Source organism: Sceloporus occidentalis, unplaced genomic scaffold (assembly GCF_023333645.1).
Source record: "Sceloporus occidentalis isolate IW3139 unplaced genomic scaffold, rSceOcc1.0.p SCAF_91, whole genome shotgun sequence".
Classification (NCBI taxonomy): Eukaryota; Metazoa; Chordata; class Lepidosauria; order Squamata; family Phrynosomatidae; genus Sceloporus; species Sceloporus occidentalis.
The window spans coordinates 1,573,206-1,591,867 of record NW_028317071.1 but is presented as its reverse complement, the minus strand read 5'-3'; the positions used below and the strand labels follow the sequence as shown (position 1 = coordinate 1,591,867).

The 18,662-nt window shown below is 46.2% G+C and overlaps 1 protein-coding gene across 7 annotated transcripts in view; it reads left to right on the top strand.

Moving 5' to 3' along the window:
• Positions 1–18,662, top strand: part of LOC149284527 (uncharacterized) — a 109,519-nt gene that overhangs the window by 67,999 nt on the left and 22,858 nt on the right. For 5 of the 7 annotated variants that reach the window (XM_089496528.1, XM_089496531.1, XM_089496526.1 and 2 more), the window contains 2 exons: positions 1,776–1,862; positions 16,485–16,571. In XM_089496528.1, the coding sequence (XP_089352654.1) occupies positions 1,776–1,862; positions 16,485–16,571 (174 nt within the window). The remainder of the gene's footprint in view (positions 1–1,775; positions 1,863–16,484; positions 16,572–18,662) is intronic. The other 2 variants (XM_089496532.1, XM_089496527.1) reach the window with 1 other exon arrangement.

Here is an 18,662-nt window from a genome sequence, read left to right as displayed (position 1 = left end):
TGCATGCGTCCTAAGAGTTTAGAAGCCATAATAAAAATGGAAATATAGGCAGGGTACACACCACCAGAAAGAGGTGCTTCCCCGGCGCCTCTCTTTGCTCCGCAGGAGCGCAGCAGCAACCAAATTGCGCGGCGCTCCTGCGGAGCAAAAAAAGAGCACCAGGAAGCGGCTCCTTTTTGTTGCGCACTTCCGGCGCCCCAAAGCGCCAGCGATGGCACGGGGACGTCACAGCTGCGACATCACCAGTACGCACCACGTCAGGTGTGTGTGCTGCAGCTGCGGCGCCCTCGTCACATGCCGGGCATGTGGGTGCTCCGCCCACCAGGCAGCCCTCGCACGTGACGAGGGCACCGCAAAGGCCTGTCTGGTTCAGGCCATAGTTACATATAAAATACAGCTTAAAAACATAGTATCACATTAAGATCAATATATCATCATCTGGTCCGCTTAACATACTCAGAGTGGGATGTCCCTTTATATTTATTTACAAAAGATCTGGGGGATAAGCCCGCCGGAAGAGATCCATCTTAATCGCTTTCCTAAAGGTTTCTAAGGTAGTGTTAAGTCAGATCTCTTCCGGTAGGCTATTCCACAGTTTAGGGGCCATGACAGTAAATGCTTTTAGGGGCCATGACAAACTGCTCAGAAGCAACCTGGCAGCACAGAATGGCTGAAGAGGGGACAAGGGAACTTCTGGACTGTGGAGGCTGTGTTATTTTAATATTACTTTGTTTTGGAATGGTGCTCATCTGGTGCACACACACACTTTGCTCAACCTAATGACCCATAGCTGTGTTCCTGATGGAAAAGCTGTGATTCAGAAGTCACCTTCCTGGGACGTTTTGCTGACATGTGGTTGTGCTCGGTCTTTTTTGTTGCTGCTGCTACTGCTGCTGTTTTGGTGGGGAGTGTGAGCGCTATTTCATTGCCTTAAATAGTTAAGGATTCCATTTTTTAAAAACCCTGCATTTAATTAATCTTACATCCTCCTTTAATCCAAATGAAATATTCAGTATTTAGAATTTGGATATATATTTTTTTCTGTATAGTACATATGTTACATTGAATTAATATTTGAAATCTGGGGGCTTAATCACATCCATTTAAATCCCATTACTCTTGAATTGTTTGAATCCTAGGTACCTTTATATTTTGCATTGGCTTTTCATTTTACTAGAATGTGATAAAGACAGCTCCCCACCTCATGCTTCATATAGTTTACACTATATGTCTATAGCTTAAACCAACTTAGATGTTTCCTGTTGGTGGTCTGCATCTTATATCATCTTATTTATGTGGCTGTTGATTAAGAAAAGTCCTGAACGTTTATAAAAACAATATCCTTTTAAAATAAATTTAGCTAGAAAGAGTGTGAAATACAAGATTTTTGTATTATACAAGTCCAGTGGTCATAGAATCGTAGAGCTGGAAGAGACCCCAAGGGTCATCCAGTCCAACCCTATTCCGCCATGCAGGAGCTCTCAATCAAAGTATTCCCATTGACAGATGGCCATCCAGCCTCTGTTTAAAGACCTCTAAGGAAGAAGACTCCACCATAATCTCCGAGGAAGGAGTGTGTTCCTCTATCAAACAGCCCTTACTGTCAGGAAGTTCCAAAGATACAACATTAATTTCTCATTAATAGGTCTGTACCAACTTCTATTTTTTTTCCTTCCATATTTAAACGTGAATCACTTAGTGACATAGTTGGATTTGTTTGAATTTACGTTCTATGTTGAAATCCTTGTCTCAATAGCATGCATTCCTGTGTTTAGGAGCAAACAGGAGAGTCATCTCCTAAAAGATCAAGAGGAAGACCAAAAGGAAGCAAAAACAAGAATCCATTTAAAGCAGTTCAGAAGGTGAGATTAAACCAAAACAAAAGGTTTGCTTGGATTATTATCCACTCATCAGCCAATAACCAAAGGATCTCAATTTTTAATCTTTGAACTGAAACATTGAATGGGGATGTATGGGGTTAAACTGATACAAGCAATGTCTGAGTTAGGCTAAATGAACATTGTTTCATAACTATCTTTTTTATTTTCACAAAACAATATATTATAACCATACATATTAAAATGTGTGCATTGAAAAATGCACACTGAAATGTGCGCAAAAACCTTTCATGCGGAGAAAGGAGCCCTAGTGGTGCAGTGGTTAAATACTGGTACTGCTGCTACAACATTTTGAGTTCAATCGTAGCATGCTCCAAGGTTGGCTCAGCCTTCCAGCCTTTCGTATATCGGTAAAAGGAGTACCCAGCTTGTCAGGGGCAATTGGCTAACACTTGTGAGTCGCTTAGAGAGTGCATCATTTATGATGAAGCAGTAGAGAAATATAGGTGCTATTGCTATTTCTATTGCAAAAGTCCTTATGGAGACTTATGGAGAAGCACGGCAAAATGCAATGTTCGGCGTATCCAGTCATGGACAGACTGGAAAAAGGTGGGGGCTGCCTGATGAACTGACCTAAAAGAGGCTTGAGCCGAATGTGAAACGTATGGAGGCAGGAAGGTGTATCAGAACGGCCAGGAAGAGCAGCTAGGAATAGGAGTTCAGCCTGGATGGAATTTAGTCTCCCAGATCAGAAAAAGAACTATAAGTCCCGTGTTATTAAAGGACTGTGCTCTGTGTGAAACAAGTCAGTGAGGGAACTTAAATATATTAAGTAATATGTGTACTGTAACAACAAGGTTGAGAACCAACTACTAAGAAAGATTCAGTCATAAGTTCTGCATGTAAACAAAAGCTATTTTCTCTATGTTCACCAAGAAGTTGCCTGAAGTGATTTATAAATACCATTAAACATGCTACCAAGAATAATAAGAACAATTAATAATAAAGACATTTAAGGTGAGAGGACCAAGATCTAGTGTGAGATCTAGTGTGAAAGATCTAAGAGATCTGCCAATGTCACAGTCCCATTACCTGATTGCTCTCAACATGCATGTTCCAATCCATCAGTCCCACTGAAAGGCACACTGGGTGAGATAACACTCTCTTTTAGACGGTCTACAAAGCAGCAGTAGCTGAGTCCACCAAAAGGCTGCAGAGACCCCAACTCACTTTCTGCCCCTTAGAAGCCTCTCCTGGCCAAACAGCTGCCCACTCACGCTTCTGACCCATTCCCTCAGCGATTGAAGAGTTTAGAGCACAGACACACGTTTTCTCTCTTCCTGCCTTTTGCTTCCCTCCATGAGAAAGGGTCAGTTGCTCCTGCCTTTGCCATCTTGGTGCTAAATTGTCAACTGAGGGATTCCACTTCCCCCTCCAATGGGTGCAACAGTCAACAGGATCAATCTCATCACCAGCAACATCATTGTTATTGCTGCCTCTGCTTCCTCCTCCTCCTCCTCCTCCTCCTCCTCCCTTTTCTCTCTCCTTTTAGCATCACCAGGACATCTGGTCTAGTGGTTGTGGTGGTGTATTTGCTGCTCTTGGTACTGTTGCAAGAGAGTGGACAAAAGGAAATTGACAAGATCACATTTGAATCCTCCTGTTTCTTTAAGGTGCCTTATAGCAAGTGAGGAAACCACTGAGCCAGCAGGCATGAGGGAACAAGAGAGAGAAAAGGCCAGCGAACAGGGGAGTGAGTGAGCAAATCCAGTGTGAGATCTGGGATCCTCAGACCAGTAATCCACAAGGAAACTTATTCCAAAGAAATAAAAGTTTATTGTAAAGCATAAGGCAGAAAAAGATCCATTAACACGTTTTTGCGATATCTGAGGGCTACAGGAAAAAGTTAGCCTTTTAAACCTTCCCCCAGCCCCATCCTGTCCAAACCCTAGCTAAACCATACCACACACACCTCACCAAGGCAACCAAGCCTTTCCCAGGATGGGTAGCGACCTTGATGATGCCAGATGTACCGTTATCTCCCACATTGCAATCTCTCGGCTAGGCCTCAAACAGAACTACACTTATCCCTCCATATTTGCTAGGGTTAGGGGTATAAGACCCCTGTGAATATGGAAAAACCGCAAATAACAAAAACACCATGTTTTTACTTGAGAGGACACCTCTCTAGGAATCTCTAGGTCAGGGGTAGGCAACCTTTTTGAGCCGGGGGCCGGGTTGCTGTCCCTCAGACAACTGGGGGGCCGAAGCCGGGGGGGTGGAGTTTCCACCCCCCGGGGGCCATGCCTCCTCCTCTTTGCCGGCCCCTGACGGGGCCCCAGGCCCTGTCAGAGGCCAAGAAAGAGCCGGTGGGGGCCGCCAGTGCTGGAGGCCTCCCCCTCTTTGCTGGCCTGTGATGATTCCCTGGGAGCAATGCCCTGTGCATGGCCCTTACTCCCAGGGAGTCCCTTAAAAGAACTTTCCTTCTGCTGCCACCACCCAGTGAATTCAATGAACTATGTTTCCCAAGCACACACTGGGACTTGCTGGGACCTCTAGTTTCCTTTCTTGCTAGCCCACAACGACCAGTAGACCGAGCTTCAAGACGCGTGTACAGGGAGCAGAGAGAGAGACAGTAGGTACTTCTTAAAAGAAAGAAGTTTATTTTAAAGAAATAGCATAGAATAGAAAGGTATCATTCATGCAAAGCCAGCCATCCTGCTTCACAGGTACAGAAACATAATTACAAAGAGTTCATTTCAGCCAAGCTATTTGGGTAACATAACAAACGCACCTAATCGCACTCTCTATCACATTATCCTGAACTACTCACACAGTAGTGGGCTTTGTAGTTCTTGTGGAATTCTTGGAATCAGGGAGTTGGCTCCGTGCCAACTCTACCTGCATTCCTGAGCCGGTCCTCCAGCTGCTCAGAGGACAAAGAAAAGTACCTGGTTTCCCCAACCAAAGCCAAGATGGAGAACAAGAGAAAGCATGGTTTCCCCCTCAAGAGGAGAGAGGGAGAGAAAAAGAAAGCATGGTCCTACAGGGTATTTTAAAGTCCTCCCCTGGAACCTTCTTGAAACTGCCGCTCTGGCACTGCTGATTGGCCAGGTGAACCTTACGTCAGCTATGATGTAGCTGCTCATTAGCATGTGATGTCAGTTCTCATTAGCATGTATCTCCTCCTAGATTAACCCTTTGTAGTCAGGAGAAGTTTCCAAATGACAGGATGACCTAGTCATCACATAGCCCCTGACGGGGTGCCAGGCCCCATCAAAGGCCAGCAAAAAAGCCGGCAGGGGCCGCCAGCGCTGGAGACCTCCGCCTCTTTGCCGGCCCCTGATGCCAGAGGCCTGCTGACGCCGCAGGAGCCCTCCTGGAGGGCCCCAGTGAAGGCAAGGGGCCTCCCAGAGGCCCGCTGATGCCACTGGGGCCCTCCTGGAGTACCCCAGTGAAGGCAACGGGCCTCCCAGAGGCCCGCTGCCACCGCAGGAGCCCTCCTCAATGGCCCCAGCGAAGGCAACGGGCCTCTGGGAGGCCCACTGTCACTGCCAGAGCCTTCCTGGAGGGCCCCAGCGAAGGCAACGGGCCTCTGGGAGGCCCGCTGCCGCAGCAGGAGCCCTCCTGGAGGGCCCCAGTGAAGGCAACGGACCTCCCAGAGGCCCACTGCCGCCGCAGGAACTCTCCTGGAGGACCCCAGCGAAGGCAACGGGCCTCTGGGAGGCCCGCTGCTGCCGCCGGAGCCCTCCTGCAGGGCCCCATCAAAGGCAACGGGCCTCCCAGAGGCCCACTTCCACCACCGGAGCCCTCCTGGAGGGCCCTAGCGAAGGCAACGGGCCTCCCAAAGGCCCACTGCCGCTGCTGGAGCTCTCCAGGAGGGCCCCACGAAGGCAATGGGCTTCTGGGAGGCCCGCTGCCGCCGCTGGAGCCCTCCAGGAAGACTCCAGTGAAGGCAACGGGCCTCTGGGAGGCCCGCTGCCGCCACCAGAGCCCTCCTGGAGGGCCTCAGCGATGGCAACGGGCTTCTCAGAGGCCCGCTGCTGCCGTCGTAGCCCTGGTCGAGGGCTCTGGTGGCCTCCGCGGGCCTCCGCGAAGTCTCGCGCGACCTTTGTGATCGTGCGAGACTTCGCACCGCCATTTTTTTCAAAAGTCTCGCATGACCTCGGGGAAGGTCGCACAAGACTTCGCCGCCATTTTGAAAAAAATGGCAGCGCCTGGGAGCCGGAATCGGCGGCGGCGGTGGCAGGGGCAGGCAGGGGCCGGCCAAAAGATCTCCGCAGGTCGCATCTGGCCCGCGGGCCAGAGGTTGCTGACCTCTGCTCTAGGTCCTCCTGCGCAACTCTGGTCAACATCCGACAGACACTGACCCTAGAACTGCACTGGAGGAACTATAAATGCCTAGTATAGTATTCTCTCTAGGTCTTTCAGTGCATCTTTTAGTTAAATTTGACCATAGAGTTGCACTGGAGGGCTTAGATATTTCTAGAGAGAACATATTAATCAAATCCGTGCATAATCAAATCCGCAAATATCAAAGCCACAAATATGGAGGGATGACTGTATATGCAATTAATGTCTCTATTCTCTCCCAACCCCCCTTCCACCATAACTCCTAGAGAGAACAAGAATAATAACAGTTACTGAGGTGATCTGGGGGTGATCCCTGGAGCAACCAGCCCTGTGTGTGGCTCTTACTCCCAGGGCATCCCCTTCACACTTTCCCCTCTAGGATCTCCTAGGTCTACATTCCCACTCCCTGCCGAGCTGAATGAGACCCCCTGGAGATCCTGTAGTCTCGCTGCCACTACCCAGTGAATCTCTACGTTTTCCCTCAGCACACACTGGGTGTGATGTAAGGTACCTTTAAGACACAGCCTTTAATGATATCACCTGTAGTATATATACTATTAAGAGGGTTGGAGAGGTATTGATTGTTCTCTCTTCCTCATCTCCCAAGGTAAACTCTGTAAAATACATGGGTCACATAGTGACTGCTGAAGGAGTCAGACCAGATTCTGAGAAAGTAAAGGCTGTCCAAGAAATGAAATCGCCCGAGGATAAGCAGGGGGTCCTGAGATTTTTAGGGTCAGCACAATATTTGGCAAAGTATATTCCACAAGAGGCAGAGCTGATGGCCCCATTGAGAAAGCTGTTTAAAAAGAATGTAGTTTTTCAGTGGATGCCAGAGCATCAAAAAGCCTTCGATGCTATCAAACAAAAGTTATGTAGCACACCTGTGCTTCAATATTTTGATGTGACAAAGCCAGTTGTAATTCAGGCAGATGCATCAAAAGATGGCTTAGGAGCATGTCTGCTTCAGGACAATAAGCCAGTGTCCTATGCCTCAAGGTCTCTTAACTCAGCAGAAAAAAATTATGCACAAATAGAGAAAGAATTGCTTGCGGTTGTATATGCGGTACGAAAGTTTCATCAATATGTGTTTGGTAAAACTGTGTTAGTTCAATCTGATCACAAGCCTTTAGAGTCAATCTGCAAAAAACCAATAGGCAGTGCCCCTGCTCGATTGCAACGAATGCTTTTGCAGCTTCAAAGGTATCAACTTAACATTGTATATACCCCAGGTAAACTTATATATCTGGCTGATACCTTGTCAAGAGCCACTGTAGATCCTCCTTGTAGTGAAGAGCATTCCATGGGAGATGAGAAAGTAATACATGAGGTGAATGCTTTAGCAATGCATCCAGACAAAGTGTCTATAATACAAGAGGCAACAAAATGTGATCCCCAGCTTAAGATGGTTCAAACATACCTAGATCAAGGATGGCCACAATATATGAGAGATGTAAGTCCGATAGCAAAAGCTTTCTGGCCAGTTAAAGATCATGTGTGGTGCCAGGATGGAGTTCTTTTTATGGGAGAAAGAATGATTATTCCAACAAGTCAAAGACCAAATGTACTTACACAACTTCATGAGTCTCATCAAGGGATTCAAAGGACCAAAGAAAGAGCAAGGAAATTAATGTATTGGCCGGGTATGTCAAGAGATATTGAGCTGGCTGTGGGGAGCTGTAGTGTTTGTGCATGTTTTGCTCCAAACAACCAAAAGGAACCACTCAAACCACATGATATCCCTGAAGTACCATGGGAAAAGGTGGGGATAGACATTTTTGAACAGGATAGTTGTCCATTTCTGTTGATAGTTGATTATTTTTCAAAATATCCAGAAATAATAAGTCTACCTGATAAAGCTGCAAAAACAGTAATTTGTAGGCTTAAGTCTGTGTTTGCTCGCCATGGGATACCAAGAATAGTGATGAGTGATAACATGCCATTTGCTAGTCAAGAATTTAAAACATTTGCTAAAGAATGGGGGTTTGAACAATGCTTTAGTAGTCCAGGATATGCACAATCTAATGGAATGGCAGAACGAGCAATTCAGTCTATTAAACAGCTTATGAACAAAGTAGGGAAGGCTGGTGGGGATTTACATCTAGCATTGTTGGAATATTGCAATACACCAGTCACAGGGTTGTCATATTCACCTGCGCAAATGTTGATGGGCAGGATGTTGAGAAGTAAACTTCCCATAACAACTGGTTTATTATGCCCTAAGATTCCTATGAATGTGCATCAAGATCTACAAAGAGTTCAGTAAAGACAAAAACATTTTTATGATCGAACAGCTAGACCACTTCAACCATTTTCCAGCGATGGAGGGAGGTAATCCTCAATTGGGTTAGTTCCCTCCTCTCGCTCCAATAGGCAGGGACTAGGAAGTTGCAGGTGACGTCAAGGAGGGAACGCCCCTGACCTTCCAGTCTTGTTCCTGCCTCGCTCCAGATAGGTCATTCTTCCTCTTTTTCTCCTTCTCCATCTTTACAAACAATAATAATAATAATAATAATAATCCTTTCCTTCTCCTTCCCTTCCTTCCTTCCGAGTGCAGGACTTGATAGGGAGTCAGGAGCTACAGCATGGAGGATGCGGAGGAGAGTCCCGGCATGTCCGGGGATTCCTCGCAGATTGAGGTTGCCCTGCAGCGAGTCCGCACAGCGGCACAAGCAGGGACCCCCAGATTGGCGCGGCCGGAGGAGGGAGAACCCTCGTCTCCGAGCCCAGATGCGCCACAGCACTTACTCCCTTCCTGGAATCGGGAAGGAGTGGTGCTACCAGCGTAACCCATCGGGCATGTAAGTAGCCCTTCTCTGCCTCTCCCAGCAGCCTCTCCCTTCACCCTCTCCCCCGAGATTTCCTCCCTTCTGGCCTCCCTAATCGCAGCGCAGGCTTCGGTCTTAGCAGGCCAGGTCGCCCCTTCCCCCTTACTCCATCCTCAGTCCTTGCCTAGTGAGATACCAGCGGCCCTTCCTCCTTCCCAAAACCCTCCCAGGGACTCTGTCAGGAGGCTCAACGATTCCCCCCACCGGGCTCACTCACCCTCTTCTACATTGCCAGCCAGATCGTCATCAGAAGCCATTCCAGCCAATGAGAGGGGCAAATTCAAACCTAGGCTGCACAAACGCCTCAGAGCGGTTAAAAGTGGCAGTAAAAAGCTCGCCAAACCCACTCACTCTAAGGCCTCTTATAAGAGAAGGGCAACATCTAGTGGCCATCAGTCAAACTACAAGAAAGCTAAACTGCTACTTTCCAATCATTCCTCAGATGAATCTATGGATAACTCCCAGTCACAGTCAGTCTCTGAGGGGGGGTGAAAATGATCTTTCTGAAGAAGAGGAGATGGATACCCCCCTTCCTCCTCCCTCTGCCAGACTATTTACTGCTGATGATTTTTCCATTCTCCTGAAGAAAGCCATTAAGGCTCTGGAATTGACTGACACACCCAAACCTACTCAGGTTCTGGACACTGATTTACCTCAGGGAAAGGGTGACTCCTTCCCACGTCCTTGTCCTCCTTGCACAGAGGTCCCATTCCCTGCTGACTTTATGAGAGTGGTCAGAGAAAAGTGGTCCAAACCTGCAACTGTAAGACCAAACCCTTCAATAGTCAAACAATTTTACACCTTACCATCCTCAGTGATGTCAAAATTTCAAGTCCCTTTGGTTGATGCACCTGTCTCACAACTCGTTTCCTCAGCCATTTACGCCAAAGATGGCGATGACACTAAAAATTCCAGAAGACAAAAGAGCAGAGTCGGCCTTAAAAAGAAGTTTCGAGGTTTCTTCCTCAGCCATCAGGGCTTCATCCTCCGTCTCTATCCTCTCAAGGGCTGCTTATGACTGGGCCAAAGACCTTATCCAGCTTGTGCCCAAAGGTGACACCAAGCTTCGTCAGGGTATAAATAAGCTAGTGAAAGTTCTGGCATTCACTTCAGATGCTTCACTTGACATGATCCAATTTTGTGCCAGGGCCCAGGCTGCCTCTATTCCGGTGAGAAGGCAGATTTGGCTAAAAAAACTGGCAAGTCGATATGCGATCCAAACAGAACCTCAGTATGGCTCCCTTCGGGGGATCAAAACTCTTCGGTGATGTGCTGGACCCTATACTCATCGAGACTAAAGACAAAAAGAAGGCGCTTCCATCCTTATATAGATGCGACGACAAAAAGTCCTCCCGCCAGGGTCAATCATCTGGTCGTTCCTTTCGTAACAACAGCAACTCCGCCTTCAAACAAAGAGACAACAGATATGGAAAACAACAACAATGGCCTGATCGAAGATTTTCACCTAAACATCAGTCACAGTCTAGAGCCTTCGGAAAAACTGCCTCCAACAACCCTGGATCCTCCAACCCTGGCAAACAGGGAACCAATCAGCGATCCTGACTACCCACCGGATCTGGTGGGAGGCAAGCTACAACATTTCCACCATGTTTGGCAAACAACCACATCAGACAGATGGGTCTTGTCGACTATTTCACAGGGCTACTTGATAGACTTTATTCACCCTCCCCGCGACCATTTCACAGTTTCACCAAGGTCGAAGCGTCCACGCAAACACCTCCTGATGCTGGAGGCCATCGATCACCTACTGAAGATAGGGGCAATCGAAATAGTACCACCTCCAGAGAGACACAAGGGGTGCTACTCCATCCTGTTTATAGTGCCCAAGAAAAACAAATCATGGAGGGCAGTCCTGGACTTAAAGAGGGTCAACAAGAGTGTCCGAAAACGTCATTTCAGAATGGAGACTCTAAAGACAATATTAGAGTCATTAAAACCACGAGTCTACATGGCAGCCCCAGATTTAAGGGAGGCTTATTTGCACATTTGGATACACCCATCTCACCACAGATACCTCCGTTTTTGTTACAACAAACGTCACTTCCAATACAGGGTGCTTCCATTTGGCCTCTCATCAGCCCCAAGAGTTTTCAGCAAAATAATGATAGCCTTAGTCGCACACTGGAGACTACAGGGCCTATACGTCTTCCCATATTTAGACGATTTACTGATTGCCGCCCCAACCTTTCAACAGGCCTCCAGCGATGTCACTGCGGTGTTACATTCGTTGTCTCTCCATGGTTTTCTGGTAAATCATGGGAAGAGCCACCTTATCCCTTCTCAGACGATTCTACACTTAGGATCTTTGATAGATACCCTCAAGGGAGTTGTATCACTGCCACCACAACGGATAAAGGACATTCAAGACTTGATAACCTCCATTCTTCCTTTACCATCAATAGATCTACTTCTCCTTGCAAGGTTTCAGGGACTCATGATATCAGCCATGTCCTGTGTCCCCTGGGCTCGATTTCACTCAAGGGAACTGCAATGGCTGCTCCTACCCTTTCAACAGATGATTACCCAAAAGAGACACAAACAGGTTCGTGTGCCCCAAAGCGTAAAAAGGTCACTACAATGGTGGATGTCCAATCGATATGGCTTCTTCACCAGATATAAATAACCACAGATGCAAGTCTCCACGGATGGGGTGCCACCCTCGGCACACACGTGGCTCAAGGCAGGTGGTCAGATCACGAAAGAGCCCACAGCATCAATTGGCTGGAACTCAGGGCGATCCGCCTGGCCCTTCTGGCCTTTGCCCAGCTTGTAAACCACACCCATGTTTTGGTCAGGACGGACAACATCACAGCAAAAGCTCATGTCAACAGAGAGGGCAGAACCAGATCACGAGCGCTGATGCAGGAGACCAAAAGTCTAATAAGTTGGTCGGAAATCAACCTCCTGTCTCTAAGGGCCGAACACATAAAAGGGACTCTAAACACCAAAGCAGACTGGCTAAGCAGGACAGACATAGATCAAGCAGAATGGCATCTCCATCCAGAGGTATTTCAAATGATATCCCGGTCTCTGGGGACTCCCATGTTAGATCTGTTCACATCCCCAGTAAACAATCAGCTACCGAGATTCTTCTCCCGATTCCCATCTCAGGTTTCAGAGGACACAGACGCCCTTCATGCTCCGTGGCCTCCGGGTCTGCTCTATGCCTTTCCCCCGATCCCAATGATATCCAGGTGCCTGCTAAAGCTAAGAAGCGAAAGAGCTACCCTGATATTTGTTGCTCCACATTGGCCAAGAAGGGCCTGGTTTCCAGAAATCTTATCCCTATCACAGGACAAGTTCAGACTTCCTCTGCGCCCAGACCTGTTATCCCAGGGTCAGATATTTCATCCAGACCCACAATGGCTCAGTCTTCACGCATGGAGACTGAACGCCTCATCCTGTTAAGAGATGGCCTAAATGCTCAGGTAGTTGATACCATCATCCAGTCTAGAAGACCCTCGACTAGGCGAATATATGAGTACACTTACCGCAACTTCACTTCTTGGTGTAACTCAAATAATATATCTACAGCCTCATTCTCAGTAGGCGACCTTCTCCTCTACCTTCAACAAGGACTTGATAAGGGACTCAAGCCCAACACTCTAAAAAGACAAATATCAGCAATCACTTCGGCTCTACCTGTCAAACTATCAAGTCAGATTTCTTCCCATCCTTATGTCAAGAAATTCTTGAGGGCAGCTACACTACTTGGTCCTCCCATAGTTCACCGTTATCCAACTTGGGACCTCCATTTAGTTTTGGCAGCTCTCACTACAGTTCCTTTTGAACCACTACACCAAATGGACATCAAATTCCTTACTTGGAAGGTGTTATTTCTTATAGCCATTACCTCTGCCAGAAGAGTCTCTGAGCTAGCAGCCTTGTCAGTCAGATCAGAGCTTTGTTCTTTCAGAGAGGACTCAGTGGTGTTACGTCTAGACCCAACATTTATTCCCAAAGTCAACTCTACCTTCCACAGGTCCCAGGAGATTGTGTTACCGTCTTTCTGCCCTAAACCCAAAAGACAATTAGAAAAAACCTGGCACACGTTAGATGTCCGGCCGGCCCTTCAAATCTACATCAAGTGTACACGATGTTTTCGTACTTCTGATCGCCTGTTTGTCTCTTTTGCTGCTTCATCTAAGGGCAAAAGAGTGTCCTCCTCCACACTATCTAGGTGGTTAAGAGACTGCATATCCAAATGTTATACTTCTAATAGCTCATCTGCCTCTCGGGCTATCACTGCCCATTCTACACGCAGTGCTGCCACATCGGCTGCCCTCTCCACTAATGCCCCCCTGTTAGATATATGTAGGGCTGCCACTTGGGCTTCCCCCTCCACTTTTGTCCGCCACTACCATTTGGATGTTTTCCAATCCGCAGAGGCTTCGTTTGGTAGACGAGTCCTCCAAGCGATTGTCTAGTTGCCATTGTCAGTTTTCCCTCCCACACTAGATAGCTTTGGCATATCCCAATTGAGGATTCCATCCCTCCATTGCTGGAAAAATGAACATTGGCTTACCTTGTGATATGTTTGTTTTCAGCGATGGAGGCGATGGAATCCTGCCCTCCCAGAACTGAGGTCACGCTTCGGTTTTGGAGAGGATAAGCTAGATACAAGTTGTTTTGTACATAGTTTTGCTGTTCTTAACCTTCTATATGTTAGTGTTAAATAATCTTTAGCTTTGGCTGTTACAACGACTGGAAGGTCAGGGGCGTTCCCTCCTTGACGTCACCTGCAACTTCCTAGTCCCTGCCTATTGGAGCGAGAGGAGGGAACTAACCCAATTCAGGATTCCATCGCCTCCATCGCTGAAAACAAACATATCACAAGGTAAGCCAATGTTCATTTACAAGAGCAAGATGCAGTTTGGATGCGATCTAATGACCCCAAGGAAAGATGGCTTCCTGCCACAGTGATAGAAAGATGTAAACAACCACGGTCATACCAAATAAAGACTCTTAATGGTAGGATATATCGGCATAATAGATGCCAATTGAGAAAACAGATGCCAGAAATGATCAGAGACAGAAGTGTAAGACCAGATGCATTAACCAATGGATATGGTGGGGCTCCTGAGAATAATGATGAGGTGCAAACATCACCAACAGCAGATAGGCAACTGACATATATAACATCATATGGTAGACCAGTGTTTAGGCCAGAGAGATATACTTCTTGAAAATGCACCTTGGCCCTAAGGTGACTTTTTATGATTTGTGTAAGTTAGGTCAATGAGAAATATTGTATTCTTTGTATTTATGTTTTCTACATATGTTTTTAAAATTCTGTATACAATGTGTTACTTTCTAAAGTGTATAATTATTGCTTTTATATTTCCATGAAAGGGAGATGTGATGTAAGGTACCTTTAAGACATAGCCCTTAGTGATATCACCTGTAGTATATATACTATTAAGAGGGTTGGAGAGGGATTGATTGTTCTCTCTTCCTCATCTCACTCTCCTGGGACTGGCTGTGCTCAGTAGCTCATGGATGAATAAACTTACTGCTCTTACTTGAAGGCTGGACTCTGTGTGGATTGTTATAAGATTGGATTCCAACAGCAGACATCACACTGGGACTTCCTAGGGATCTCTCCAGTTTAAGCAATCAATAATCAGCAACCGAGCTAAAAAGCACGTGTCCAGGAGCAGAGAGAGCCAGCAGATACTTTTAAAGAAAGATATTTATTTTTAAAGAAATAGCATAGGATAGGAAGGTATCATTCATGCAAAGCCTCCTTGCCTTGCAGGTATAGAAAGCATAGTTACGAAGTATTCATTTCAGACAAGCTATTAGATAAACATAACAAAACCTAAACGCACTATCTAACACATTCCCTAGCTACTCACATAGTGATGGGATTTGCAGTTCATGTTGATTTCTTGGATGCAAGGAGCTGGCCCTCATGGCCTAGCTCCACTTGCATCACTTTTGCCTGCCTCCGTGCAAGCACACAGCTGGTTTCCCCAAACAAACACAAAGATGGAGAACAAAGGAAGCATGGTCCTACAGGGTATTTAAAGTCCTCTCCTGGAACCTTCTTGAAAAGGCCGCTCTGGCACTGCTGATTGACCAGGTGAGCCTTACGTCAGCTATGATGTAGCTGCTCATTAGCATGTGATGTCAGCTCTCATTAGCATGTACCTCCCCCCAGATTAACCCTTTGTGGTTCAGGGGAAGTCCCCAAGTGACTGGAGGGCCCAGTCATTACAGTTACAATGAGAAATATATATATCCCAAAAAAACCCACTACACAACTAAGTGAACCTAAGTAACTAAATACATACAATTCCCAACCTAACCTTACTAATAGCAGTGCAACTCCACAACAGTGTATATATATTTATATGGATTAACATTGTAACTGGATTCAAGATTGGTTCTGACATCTAGGTAGCAAACGGAATCATAATGATCACACAAGGAGCCGGACAGCGTTTGATTTTTTCTGCAGCAGCGGCCCAGGAACATCCTGCCAGCACCGAACCTCTGAAGAGGTGACGCTGGAGGCCTAGGAAGCACCCACAAGTCAGTATATCTCTTTCCTTCCCAACACACACACACACACACACACACACACACACACACACACACACACTTTGCTTAGCCTTACCAGCCATAAATATGTGCCCAGTGCAGAGGCTGGGGGACTCAGGTATGCATGTACTTACCAAATAGGGCAGGAGCCCAGGAGTAACCAGCAGATAGGGAAACTCTTGGGCTTTTTGGCAGCATGTGGTGCTGGTTGTTTCTTGTTGCTGCTGTTGTGGTGGCAATAGTGGGTGAAATTTGGTGGCTAACTCTGACAGCCTCACACAGCAGGCAAGCTGGGAAAACAGGGTTTGCAAGGCTTGTATATATATTTGGCAGGAGAGGATCCCTGTTGGTTGCAGGAGAAAAGCTTGACTGTCTGAGCACATGGATTGCTTTTCTTCTTTCTTTTTTAAAGAAAGAAAGTGAGAATGGAAAGGAAGAATAGGGCCTGGTCCTTCCCTTTCCCATGTCTCAATCGTGTGTGTGTGTGTGTGTGTATGTATAGCAAATATCCCACACAAGCTGCTGCCCTCTTCAGTCCGGTTCTTCGTGACCTCTCCCCAGCCCTCCCTGCATCCCCAACAAGGCTGGGTGGAATCCAGAAATATTTGGTTATTTTCAAAGTAAACAGGTTGGTGGGGATCCTGAAGCTTTTATAATCCTTTTGGAAAGATGTTGATTTTTTTAAAAAAAAAATTATCTGCACAGATGAAACCAATTAAGATGCTGCTTTCCAGCCAGTCATAATGCAACATTTTACTCATATTAATGTTTCAGTCTTCCATTTTCATTATTTGTTTTTGTATTTAAAAGTGAATTATTCATTTAGTGACACTGTTGGATTTGTGCTGTTGCTGGTATTTTGGGTCGTTGCCCCAGTAACATGTCTTTCTTTGTATAGCTACCAATGGAAGAGCCATCTCCTAAAAGACCAAGAGGAAGACCAAAAGGAAGCACAAACAAGAGTCCATCTCAAGCAGCTCAGAAGGTGAGCTTACTCCAAAGCAAAAGATTTGCTTGGATTATTATCCACTCATTAGCTAGTAACCACAGGTTTCCACATATTTAACTTTTGAACTGCAGGGTTTGTGTTATTTTAATATTATTTCATGTTGGAATGTTTGGGTATGATAGAGTATGTTACAGGCAGTTTTCCTTATCCAACTTAAGAATCATAGAATCGTAAAGTTGGAAGAGACTGCAAGAGCTATCCAGTCCAACCCCCTTCTGCCATGCAGGAACTCTCAATCAAAGCATTTCCATTGAGAGATGGCCATCCAGCCGCCGTTTAAAGACTTTCAAGGAAGGAGACTCCACCACAATCTCTGAAGAAGGAGTGTGTTCCACTGTTGAACAGCCCTTACTCTCAGGAAGTTCCTCCTAATGCTGAGGTGGAATCTCCTTTCCTGGAGCTTGCATCCATTGCTCCATTGTCTGGAGCAGCAGAAAACAAGCTTACTCCCTCCTCAATATGGCATCCCTTCTAATATTTAAACAGGGCTGTCATATCACCTCTTAACCTTCTCTTCTCCAGGCTAAACTTCCCCAGCTCACTAAGTCGTTCCTCATTGTACATGGTTTCCAGGCCCTTCACCATTTTAATTGCCCTCCTTTGGACATAATCCAGTTTCTCAATGTCCTTTTTAAATTGTTTTGCCCAGAACTGGACACAATATTCCAGGTGGGACCTGACCAAAGCAGAATATAGTGGCACTATTACTTCTCTTGATCTAGGCACTATACTTTTGATGCAGCCTAAAATTGCACTGACCTTTTTAGCTGCCGCATCGCACTGTTGACTCATGTTCAACTTGTGGTCTCCTTGAACTCCTAGATCCCTTTCACACTTAGAAGTCTCTCGTTCAGCCAGGTGTCCCCCATAATCCTATATATGTGTACTACATTTTTCTGCCCTAAGTGCAGTACCTTACATTTCTCCCTGTTGAATTTCATTTTGTTAGCTTTGGCCCAGCTTTCTAGTCTATTCAGGTCATTTTGAATTTTAATCCTGTCCTCTGGGGTATTAGCTACTCCTCCTAGTTTGGTGTCATCTGCAAATTTGATGAGTATGCCCCCAATTTTGTCATCCAAGTCATTAATAAAGATATTGAATAGCACTGGCCCCAGGACAGAGGCCTGTAGGACCTCACTGGTCACTTCTCTCCAGAATGAACAGGAGCCATTGTTGAGCATCCTTTGGGTTTGGTCAGTCAGCTAATTACAAATCCATGTAACAGTTGCCTTGTCTAGCCCACATTTTACAAGCTTGTTTGCAAGAATGTCATGAGAAACCTTGTCAAAGGCCTTACTGAAATCAAGATATACTATACTATATAAATCAAGAAACACACACACACACACACACACACACACACACCTTCATGGTCTCTGTGCCTCACAGAATAGGGTTTGCACCTGCTCAGAGTTTCCATTTGAAAGCTGAGCAGATTGGCCTCCCACTCCCATGTACTGAGCATGCCCAATCTCGCCAGTCTTGCGTCACCATCAGTTCTCTGTTGTCCACCACAAGAAAAACACGCCTTTCAGATTGCTCCTTAGCTGAATAGCTTCTCGTGTATGGTAGATGGATCTTTTTTGTGATTTCTTGTTTTTCTTATTTTTCATGTTGAGTATTGCCCTTGGAGAGCTTCGAAGTGAGTCACTTTTAACAAGGTTCCCCTTTTTGTGTATTGTCTTCCCAGGCGGGCACCTTACTTCCTGTTCTTCTGTGGCTTCCATGTCTTTTTTTAATCTTTGTGTTGATTGTAATTGCAAAGTTGCCCTCACTGATGGACATTCTAAATGCCTTTTCTACTTGGGTGAGGCCTTGATGTCTGCTTTGACACCCACACTAGTCTTGACAGCAGCAATGGCATTGGAAACTACTATGGCTTTCTTGCTACTGGCTTCAACACCATTTTGGTCACTGGTTCAGACTCAACATTGACGGTGTTGACCTCAGCTTCTTTGAGTGCCCCATTACCACCTGGCTCAACACTCGCTCCATCTTTGCTGGTGATGGTCTCTCCTCTGCCACCAATTCCGATATTGGTTCCATCGCAGATATTTGCCTCACCAG